Below are 10,314 nucleotides of genomic sequence, written 5' to 3'. Positions count from 1 at the left end.
AGATTTTCACTTTTGAGGGCTATTGGGCACATTTGGAAATTTTGAGTACATATTGTGGGCACTCACACAAATTGTCCTTAAAACATTTTCTTATTCATACTACATCAGCCATGGGAGGTATTCCCAGTGTTGTCAGCTCCAGTAATTTCCCTTTCTGCATGATCTAAGCTAACCTTCAGTCTATTCAAGGCAGGTGGATCTATTTTCAAAGCATTGGACATTGTCAAAATTAAGGATGAGGCTGGAGGCTGCCAACTTGCTTTATAGCATGCCAACTTCCCGTCTGCCTGGCAAGTGCCATCTATTAACACTTTGCAGTATCAGTTTGGAAATTTAACACAGAAAGAGAGCAACAGGCACAATTATACAGGAGATAAAAATTATACCACAGCCTAAAACTATCAGATATAAAGTTGCAAAAATCAGGGTTTTCTTTTTCTTCTTCTTCCTTTTACCATTTCAGATTTTTTTTTGGGGGTGGAATCAGGGAGATCACTACAGATCAACAAAAGCTTTTCTACATATTTGACTGCCCTTCAGATCACAGCTTATAGCTACCAAAGCTATACCAAAGCTATACAAAATATTTGTATGAAATAATATTTATATTTGTATAAAATAATTTTGTATATACATGTTTATATTTATATAAAAGAATATCCACTTTCCCCCTTAACATATTCGGATAATATATACAAGCTGAGGTTATATTTATATTTATATAATATATATTTATATTTATATATATATATTATATATATTTATATAAGCGGATCTACAAGGAAGGACAGGGCTCCAGGGAAGAAGCTGAAACCCTAACTAGGCATGTTGAACTAGTTCCGCCCGCTCGTGTTTGATATCCCCATCCCCATTGGAAAGCTTGACCATGGAGATGTGGGGGGAGAGAGAGAGAGAGTGGCTTCCGCTAGGAAACGTCTGTTGCGTTTTGCCACTTCGCTTCCGCAACCCGGAAGTAGTTCCTCTTGGGTCTCTGACACGTCGCTTCCCCGAGAGCGGGATAAAGCGGGGAGGAAGAAGGGGTCGCTCCCGACGGCGCGAGGAGGGCAGGTGAGGGGGAGTCGTTGCCTCGCCGGGAAAGGTGGCTTCCGAGGACGGGGAGCTTCGGGAGAGGGGAGTTTGTCAAGAGAGCTGACGCTCCTTCAGAGAAACGTATATCAGGCGGAGAGAGAGAGCATCTTCCTTCGCTTCTTTTCGCCTTTGTGTTTTGTTTTTTTTCCTGGCTGCAAGGACGGGATTTCGGAGTGCGTGTCTGAAATGCCCTAATATTGCTAGTGGTCTCTCGAGACCCAACGTTGTTTTTTTTCCCCTGTTCTCCGGATCCCGTGTTTCTCATCATCACCGGGTCCTTTGACGTCCCGAAGCTCTAATAGCAATACCACTTAGACTTATATACCGCTTTATAGTGCTTTACAGCCCTCTCTAAATGGTTTTAGAGAGTCAATATATTGCCCCCAACAATCTGGGTCCTCATTTTACCCACCTTGGAAGAAAGGATGGAAGGCTGAGTCAACCTTGAGCCTGGTGGGATTCGAACTGCCAAATTGCGTGGCACCAACACTTAACAGATGATAGAATACATTGAAAAATATATAGATCTTAATATAATAATGTAGGTTACGTTGGAGTTGGTACAAGTGGTCCTCCACTTACCACAGTTCGTTGAATGACCATCCAAACTTAAAACATCACTGGAAAAAAGTGACTTATGAACATATTCCACACTTCAACAACCGTTACAGCATCCCCCTAGAAATATGATCAAAATTCAGGTGCTTGGCAACAAACTCCTATTTATGACCTTTGCAGTGTCCCAGGGTCATTTGATCCCCTTTTGTGACTTTCTGACAAGCAAAGTCAGTGGGGAATCCAGATTCATTAACAACCGTGTTACTAATTTTACAAGTGTAGTGATTCCACTTAACAACTTTGGCAAAAAAGGTAGTAAAATGGGGGAAAACTAACTTAAATGTCTCACTTAGCAACCAAAATTTTGGGCTCAGTTGTGGTAAGTTGAGAACTACTTGTACTTTTCTTAGGCAATTTGAGGAAAATCAGATGCTATATTATAAAATGTTGTGGTCCTTTTTCTCTTTTTAGCTAAAACTGGATGCACAGCAGTGCAAGTATCTTAAGTAATTTAGTGTTTGACTGAACACATTTTTTCCAAAATATTGTGTAATTTACTCTTGGTGTTTGATAGATGAAGATATTCCTAGAAAGGCCATGCTTTGAGTGATTGTTTTTAAAAATAGTAACAGAAATATTTATTTTACAGATAGCAATGTCTGGATTTGATAATTTAAATACAGATTTCTATCAGACAAGTTACAGTATTGATGATCAAGCACAACAATATGGAGGAGATGCTGGAGGAGGAGCAGCATATAGCAAGTAATTTGACTTTTTTAATTGTTTCAAATAGCCAATATTTTATTGTCTGATATTTTTATTTGGCTGGAATGTTCGATTTTATTTAATTTCTGACAATCATGCCACTTTTATATCTAAAGGGTTTTATTTATTTAGATCACATTTCTCAAAATAACTTCAATCTACTGGAAACAAGAAACTCCTAAGATAAATCCATAATGCAGATCAGAAGAATTTCAGAAAATGGCTGAATGTAAAAATTTAGTCAGACAGCAGCATTCACTGATGTTCAACCAAGATTACTTATAACCTGTTGGACTTGGTTAGGCTAATACTAGTCGGATGTTATGTTAATACATATTGAATTATTCTTTTATACAGCAAGTATGAACTGCTACAGAACTTCTTAATATGTGGCACACTTACCAAATAGTGTACCTATCATTAGTTTATTGATTCAAATATTTGAATCTGAAGTTGCATGGGTTAATCATTCTTCAGTATAAAATTTGTCTTTAAACATACATCATTGGTTATTTGCAAGAAAGTTTTCTGAAAATACTGACATTGAAAACTCCTCTTCCTTAAGTTTGGCAATGTCCCTATATGTCACAATAGATACATGGTGACCTATATGTCATAAAACCTGAAGTATATGCTAGTATCAGTTATTTTATATGGCAGTAGATGGGAAAGCAAAGTAATCATTATCTTGGAAGAAGGACTATATTATAATATTTGAGTTTTACTTGGTAATAATTTGACAAAGATGTTGGGTAAGTTGGAAAGTTATAACAAATTTAAAGTGAGAAATTGTATTTTTTCATATTAGAAAGTAAGGTAAAATAAATGCATGTAATTTTAATCAGAATTATCCTGTAAATAATTTTGATATGTTGCGATCATTGATGTTTTCTTTATGTAAATAATGTTTATATAAATATATTCCATTAATTTTCTTGTGGTGAAGAGGGCGGCAAACAAATTTAATAAAAAGGTTTCTTCAGGAACTATGTAGAATATTTACAGTTTGTGTCAATGTGATAATCAGTGTACAATGATGACTTTTTTTATGGAATAGGTACTTTGGGGCTTAGCTAATATTGTAGTTCCTTAAACTTGCATCTGTGACAAAGAAAGATTCTGTTTTCATATGATAAACATTTAAGTTCTCTTTTCTGCAGGCAGTACAGTGGCTATGAATATTCTCAACAAGGTGGATATGTCCCTCCAGAGATGATGCAACCTCAGCAGCCATACACTGGTCAAATTCTTCATCCAGCACCAGCATACCCCGCATCTTCATCACAATCTTTCTATGGAAGCAATTTTGAGGATGAACCTCCGTTACTAGAAGGTTTGATTTTTATTCCTTGCAGAATTTCCATGTCAGCCAAAATACATGAGTACAAAGGAGTAATCATAGCTGATGATGAAGTTTGTGTGCATGTATGTATGTTAATGTAAAGAGCAATTTTTAATATTTAATTTTGCTTCATTCTTGGCATTTAATTTCACTTCATTTCTTTAGCTAGCATGATCCTTTAAGAGAACTAAATAAAGCAACAAAAAAACTCCATAAGAAATTGAGATAGGGTGACTTTTTACAAATTAAGATGATTAATGCAGCTAGTAATATACTTGGTCTCTTACATTTGGTGATCTAAGAGGATCTCCAATTTAATACAGAAATGTGGATCCACTTCAATTATCCAAGGCTCCTGCAAAGCCCTGAAGATCTCTCTTGTTTCAGAAGGAATGGGGCAGAGTGGGTTAGGAGCATTTTTTCTGATACACTTTTTATGTTTGTGTAATTGGTTTAGTAGCGTTTCCTGATCTGGGTGGTTGATCATTTTCTGTTGTAAATTATTGTTATTTGAATGTTCTGCATTTTATAATCCACGTGGATGCAACTATAATTGAGAAGGACTCTTAAATTTGATTAATCCATTAAATCTGTGTTCTTAATTTGATCTACAGAACTAGGAATAAATTTTGACCATATCTGGCAGAAGACTCTAACAGTACTGCATCCATTAAAAGCTGCAGATGGCAACATTATGAATGAAACTGATCTGGCAGGACCTATGGTCTTCTGCCTAGCCTTTGGAGCCACTTTATTGTTGGTAAGATTTCATTACTATAGATATAGTCCTGTCAGTTTGAAAGTTACAAATTTAAAGCAAACAAAAATCAGGACTCAGTCATTTAAATATCAGTAATTTATAATGATACACAGGGATGAATATAATTTCTATTGAAGAATGTGAATTACAGTCTTATGGTCATTATTTGGAGCCTTGTTCCTGATTCACAAAGTGAGAAAGACAAGAACTGTTGCTGGATATTCCCATTTACTACACTCAGACTAATTTAAAATAGGGTCCCCAGTCTGTAGCCCGGTGATATATAAATTCTCATAAAAATATATATTTTTCAAAATGCTGTAGGAAATTACAGTTTCCTCTTCCCTTCCCTCATCATTCCTTATCACCCATCCCCTCCCACTTGTGACTGTATGATTGTAACTTTGTTGCTTGTATGATTTATATTGACTGTTTCCTAGTATGATTTGATTGCTTATTGTACCCTATGACTATCATTAAATGTTATACCTTATGATACTTGATGAATGTATCTTTTCTTTTATGTATAGTGAAAGTATCTGCACCAAGACAAATTCCTTGTGTGCCCAACCACACTTGGCCAATAAAGAATTCTTTTCTATTCCTTCTTTTTTAAGTGATTCAGTGTTTTTATATAGACTTAGGCATTAATGATACATCACTGGGATTACTTTTATGAACAATGCTCCTTAAAAATACTTAAGTGGTGCTTCATCTGTTGCTTTAAAAAGCTAGCTTGTAGGGATGCATAGCTATTCAAAGACGAGAGGAAGCTTTGGAGCAGATGGGGCATACTTACTGCATCTATCGGCACTTAATTAAGGCACACCTCATTAAAAAAGCATTCAAGAGACGGCAACAGGGTTTACTAACTTTTTTGTACTTTATTGTGGTTCTCTATTATTTTCCTGAAATCATGGTGGCCACTGTGAGCAAACACAGGAAATGGCACAGTGTTATTAAGGAGGTGCTGACAAATTCAGCAAGCACACCCAGGCACCTGCCAAAATACCTCTTCTACTCCGGATCCAAATAGCTGTACTGGTTCATTAGATATATATTTGTATTGCTGGTATTTCTATCTAAACTTGATTGAATTATATAAAGCAGTGGATTGGTGACATTAATTTTATGTGAGAAACCTATTTTTTAACTAATGTAAAAAAGTTTGAAACATGAATGTGCAATAATATGAAGATAATCTTATTTCTAAGGTTTCAAAAATCTTCATTGTTACTGAAAAAGTATCTGGTACTCACTTAATTTTATTTTACATGCTTCGTTTGTCTCTGCAAAATCTCTTCCTAAAATATATCCAAAATGTTAATATATTTTTCCCTCTCTCTTTTTTTTTAGGCTGGAAAAATTCAGTTTGGCTATGTATATGGAATTAGTGCAATAGGGTGTCTAGGAATGTTCTGTCTCCTGAATCTAATGAGTATGACAGGTGTCTCATTCGGTTGTGTTGCAAGTGTCTTAGGATATTGTCTTCTTCCTATGATCATACTTTCAAGCTTTGCAGCTGTATTTTCCTTACAGTAAGTGATAGCAAAGACCATTACAATGCCATTTAATAATACCATATATTATTGTTCACCATAAAAAATGTACTCAAATGAATGTGAATTTATGTAGAATTTTAAAAAAGCTTTACTAGGTATAATTTCAAACTGAATTTGATTTCTGTGTTTTTTTTTTTAATTTATAGAGTGCTTATATTTTTGGTCCTATTTGCCTGGAAAGGAACACTTTTTCATCAAATAATAATATTGGAAAAAATATTTGAATTTTTACTCTTTTTTGCAATCTGTTATCTCGCTTATAAAGAAAACATTTTAAAACATATTTTGAAATTCTACCTCTCAATCCAAATAACAAAATGAAGCCAGTGAAAAAGTATGTGATACTGTAGCACTTTCAAAATGCAAGTGCCACAGACATTTTAGTTTAAAACTATGGAATAGTAGTTCTCAGCACAATATTTTGTGTTGGATCTTTTAGTCAGAAGTGGGCAGTCTGGTCCTGCAGATGTGTCCTTTCCCATTAACAAGGTTTCCTATCCCCTCTCATTTTCTTGTTTTCAAAATAATTTTAATCATAAGTAAATAAGAAACTGGAATGCTGTGGTACAAAGTACAATACAAGCTTCTATCATTATTTTTTTCTTTGCAACAATTCCCTAACATTTTACATTAGTCAGGGAAAATTATTTAGAGTGACTTTCTAAAATGGGTGAATTTCTGAAGCTTATTAAAAGGAAACTCTGTCTGATTTCACCAAATTCAGAACAAGATCATACTTATGCAATTTAACACTCTAAAGTGTTACATAAAGCTGAACAACATTCAGGTATATATACATTTCCTCATGTATACTGAGATCTATGTAAGTACTAGTTCTGTGGCAAAAAAATTATATTAACAATCTCTAGGTGGAGGCGTTTGAACATTTGAATTAGGAATGTTAACAACAGTTTTGGCCAGAAAATAATGTAGTGCTTAAAACCTGTATAATTGGATAACACACTTGGAATGTATCCAGTGTAAAACTGTTCTGATATATATAAAGTTATGTGATAGTATCAGCGCTTGATTCCTTTCCTGTTATTGTTGTTTTCAGAGGCATGATGGGAATTATTCTTGCTGCTGGAATTATTGGATGGTGTAGTTTTTCGGCCTCCAAGCTCTTCATTTCAGCCTTAGCAATGGAAAGACAACAACTTCTAGTAGCATATCCCTGTGCTTTATTATATGGAGTCTTCGCCCTCATTTCTGTGTTTTGAGCTGACTGTCTTAATTACTGGACTTAAATGAGCCGAACTGAAAGCTTTTACTTGGGATGCTTAAACTGGGACCAGAAATCAACTGTTGGGCTGCTGTCTTTAAAGATTAATATTTGAATTATTGTCTGGAGCAACAATAACAAAGTGTTCTTTTTGTGTTTCTTTTTATAGGACTCTTAAATACATTTTTACATTGACCTATAAAGGCTTCAGCTTTCAAACAAGCTAATTATGCTGTTTAAAATGTAAAACTCTTCAGTCCTATAACCTGCAAAACATTATTTTTTGAAAATTTTTGTAGTTCAGAAATTTTTATTGACAAAAGAAAGTGAAATCATTAACATGTTTTCCCACAGTAATATACAGCAACAAATTTAAATGACAAACATTTCCCATTTTATCAACTTAGCAAAGTAAGAACATTTCTTACAATAACATTTAATCTGAAAGCAAACACAAAATGGATCCCATATATAATTTTTCAGCTTTTTTATTATCCTCCAGTTCTTTTTCTTTACAATCTAAACATCTGTCCAGGCTCAAAGTTATTGTGTTTATTTCATTTTATATATACAGTACTTTGTAAATAGTTCTGTCATCTTATATACCTGTGGGAGAGTGCTTTTTATGCTAAACTTGAGAATTCCAGTAGTTCACCTAAAGATTGTTTTAGAAAATAGCTTTGACAAGTATCAGTATTGCAGTCTAGTATAGAACACACAGATTAAATTTTCTCAAAATGTTCTTACAACATTTTTCCTTTTAGTAATTTCCTTTACTGTAATATTGTCCACTACAAAATTGCTTAGGTATTTATTTGAATAAAAATTTATTCCCACTGAGCCAACATTGTTTAAATTATGATGTAGTACAATCCATCTTAAATTTAAGCAGCTGTAACAACTGCAGTATCATGGTCATCAAGAAATATTGTGTTTGGATTCCAGCCATAATGACAAAAACAAGATTTAATTGACATGGAAACCTTGTACACCATTAAAAAATGTGACAATGACTTATTTTAATGTTAGGGAATAACAAAGTGAAATGGCTAACATATGTTCTTTGCAAGCTTATTACAAGAGTAGATTTTTTAAAGTATCTCATTGAGCAATGCTGGTGAACAAATACAGCTTTCTTTGGTTCTTCCAACCGCCCCCATCCCCACCCCTGAGCTACTGCAGAGCTCTTCATACGCTGTTTTCACACATGAGTTGTTGACTTACCTATTAAATGCTTATAAGAAATTCAGACTTCTTTACACAGTCAGATTTCTGATATTTGTATTATAAACTACATTCCAGATTTTGGCATTTCCCCCCCTATGATATTTAATTCATATGATTTCACATGCAAATGAACTATCCTGCTGCCCCAATGGTTGGACCTTTCGTACCATGAGAAACAGCTTTGTTGGGCTTTGCTATATAAAAGCAATGTTGGCAAATAATGTGGTTTGTCTTTATTATTGCCTCTACATACTTAGAATTCATTTATAGCAGAACAACAGGATAGAGATATTTGTTATAGTGGTTAAGGCATCATGCTAGAAACCAGGAGACTTAATTTTAGTCCTACCTTAGGCACGAAAGCAAACTTGATGACTGTGGCCCAGTTATTCTCTGATCAGCTCGCCTCACAGGGTGGTTGTGGGGAAAATAGAAGTGTTAGGTATGTTCACTTGAACATTGGGTTGGACTAGAAGATGCCCCCTTCCCAAGATCCCTTCTGATTCTGTTAATCTGTTAAATAAAATGAACTCACACAGAGAATGAGGTTCTGCAACAATTATATAAAATCTACCCTCAATGTTGTGATAGGCTTTTGAACCAGTACTTTTCATGAATGGCCTTGGGACTCTTAAAAATGTAAGATGTTTCAAAAAATAACAGTGTTGCTTGAATTTAATAGTGCATTTTTTAAAATGGCAAAAGTTTTAGATTTAAATGGCATGCCTACTGAATCTTCTAGGATAATTCTATTTTGTATCATGTTGCTTTTGAAAAAAAAATGTAGCAGTGAGGACCTTAAAATCAGACAAATGGGATTCTAGCAAAAACTATATAGCGTATCTCCAAGATTGAATACTTTATAATTTTCAGTTCAATAGGCAATGCAATTATTTTTTAAAAGGAGGATTCCGATGGGATTTAAAATAATAGATGGATTAGCATAATTTGTCTGGGCAAATTAGTATGAAGCATTAGATTTCATATCAAAGCATATTGAAGTGCCTGCTTTTCTGAAGGAATTAGCACTGCTTCTGCAGAGAGAACTCTGGGTATTATTTTAGAGTTTTCAGATGTCAAGCATGCCAATAAGGTCAAGCAGGTAAAATGGACTTAATTTAGATTCATTTCTTTATGAAAGCTCAATAAAACTTTCCAAATGTAGCAATCACTCAATAAATGAAATGGTCTTAATAATGGGTGATTGGTTAGAGGTCAGGGGAAAAAATAATGAGTGGTTCTCATTACAAAACAAAACTAAAGACTATGATCTTTTTTCTTCAGGAATCCAAGTTTTCAGATTGACGCATATGTTTTTTAACTTACAAATTTGTGCAAAGCTGTGAAGGTGGGCTGTGCCCCTTGAAGCTGGTACATAAAATAGCCCCACCTCTGAATGGGAAGTGAATCAACCATACTTGTTTCAAAAACCAAAGTCACCCAACTTGAAGAAGCTTCACTAAGGACTGGAAGAGAAGGCTGAAAAGTCAAAAGCAGGCTGTGGGGTAATGTGAATTGCTTGGTTGAAGGGACGTATTCTTTGTCACTTTGCATAGATAATGCAGAATTAGGGATGAACAGATAAGTGACGAGAAGCTGCACTGTGAAGCTGTAGGAGATAAAAACAGGGTTGTAGGGAGAGAAGCTGGAAAATTGATCTGAGAAAAATAGGCAATTTATTCCTTATTATTTTGACTAATTTCTGAGGGACGGAAGCATCAAGACATCTGAAAAGACAACAAAGGCAAAATTTCTACAAGCCATATCTTCTCTACCTTCTTTGGGT

General features: G+C 34.7%; 1 protein-coding gene across 1 annotated transcript; it reads left to right on the top strand.

The window, feature by feature from the left end:
* The first annotated feature begins 985 nt into the window (after positions 1-985).
* On the top strand, positions 986-8,141 carry YIPF5 (Yip1 domain family member 5). The gene is made up of 6 exons (XM_026696417.2): positions 986-1,068; positions 2,297-2,412; positions 3,576-3,748; positions 4,372-4,517; positions 5,874-6,055; positions 7,137-8,141. The coding sequence occupies exons 2-6, from the start codon at positions 2,303-2,305 to the stop codon at positions 7,297-7,299; spliced, it is 774 nt and encodes a 257-aa protein (XP_026552202.1). The 5' UTR covers positions 986-1,068; positions 2,297-2,302; the 3' UTR covers positions 7,300-8,141.
* Positions 8,142-10,314: the final 2,173 nt, after the last annotated feature.

This window comes from Pseudonaja textilis, chromosome 2, assembly GCF_049901715.1.
Source record: "Pseudonaja textilis isolate UNSWEBS1 chromosome 2, rPseTex1.2, whole genome shotgun sequence".
Taxonomy (NCBI): domain Eukaryota; kingdom Metazoa; phylum Chordata; class Lepidosauria; order Squamata; family Elapidae; genus Pseudonaja; species Pseudonaja textilis.
The sequence above is the reverse complement of the archived record's forward strand: the minus strand, read 5'-3'. Positions and strand labels throughout refer to the sequence as shown.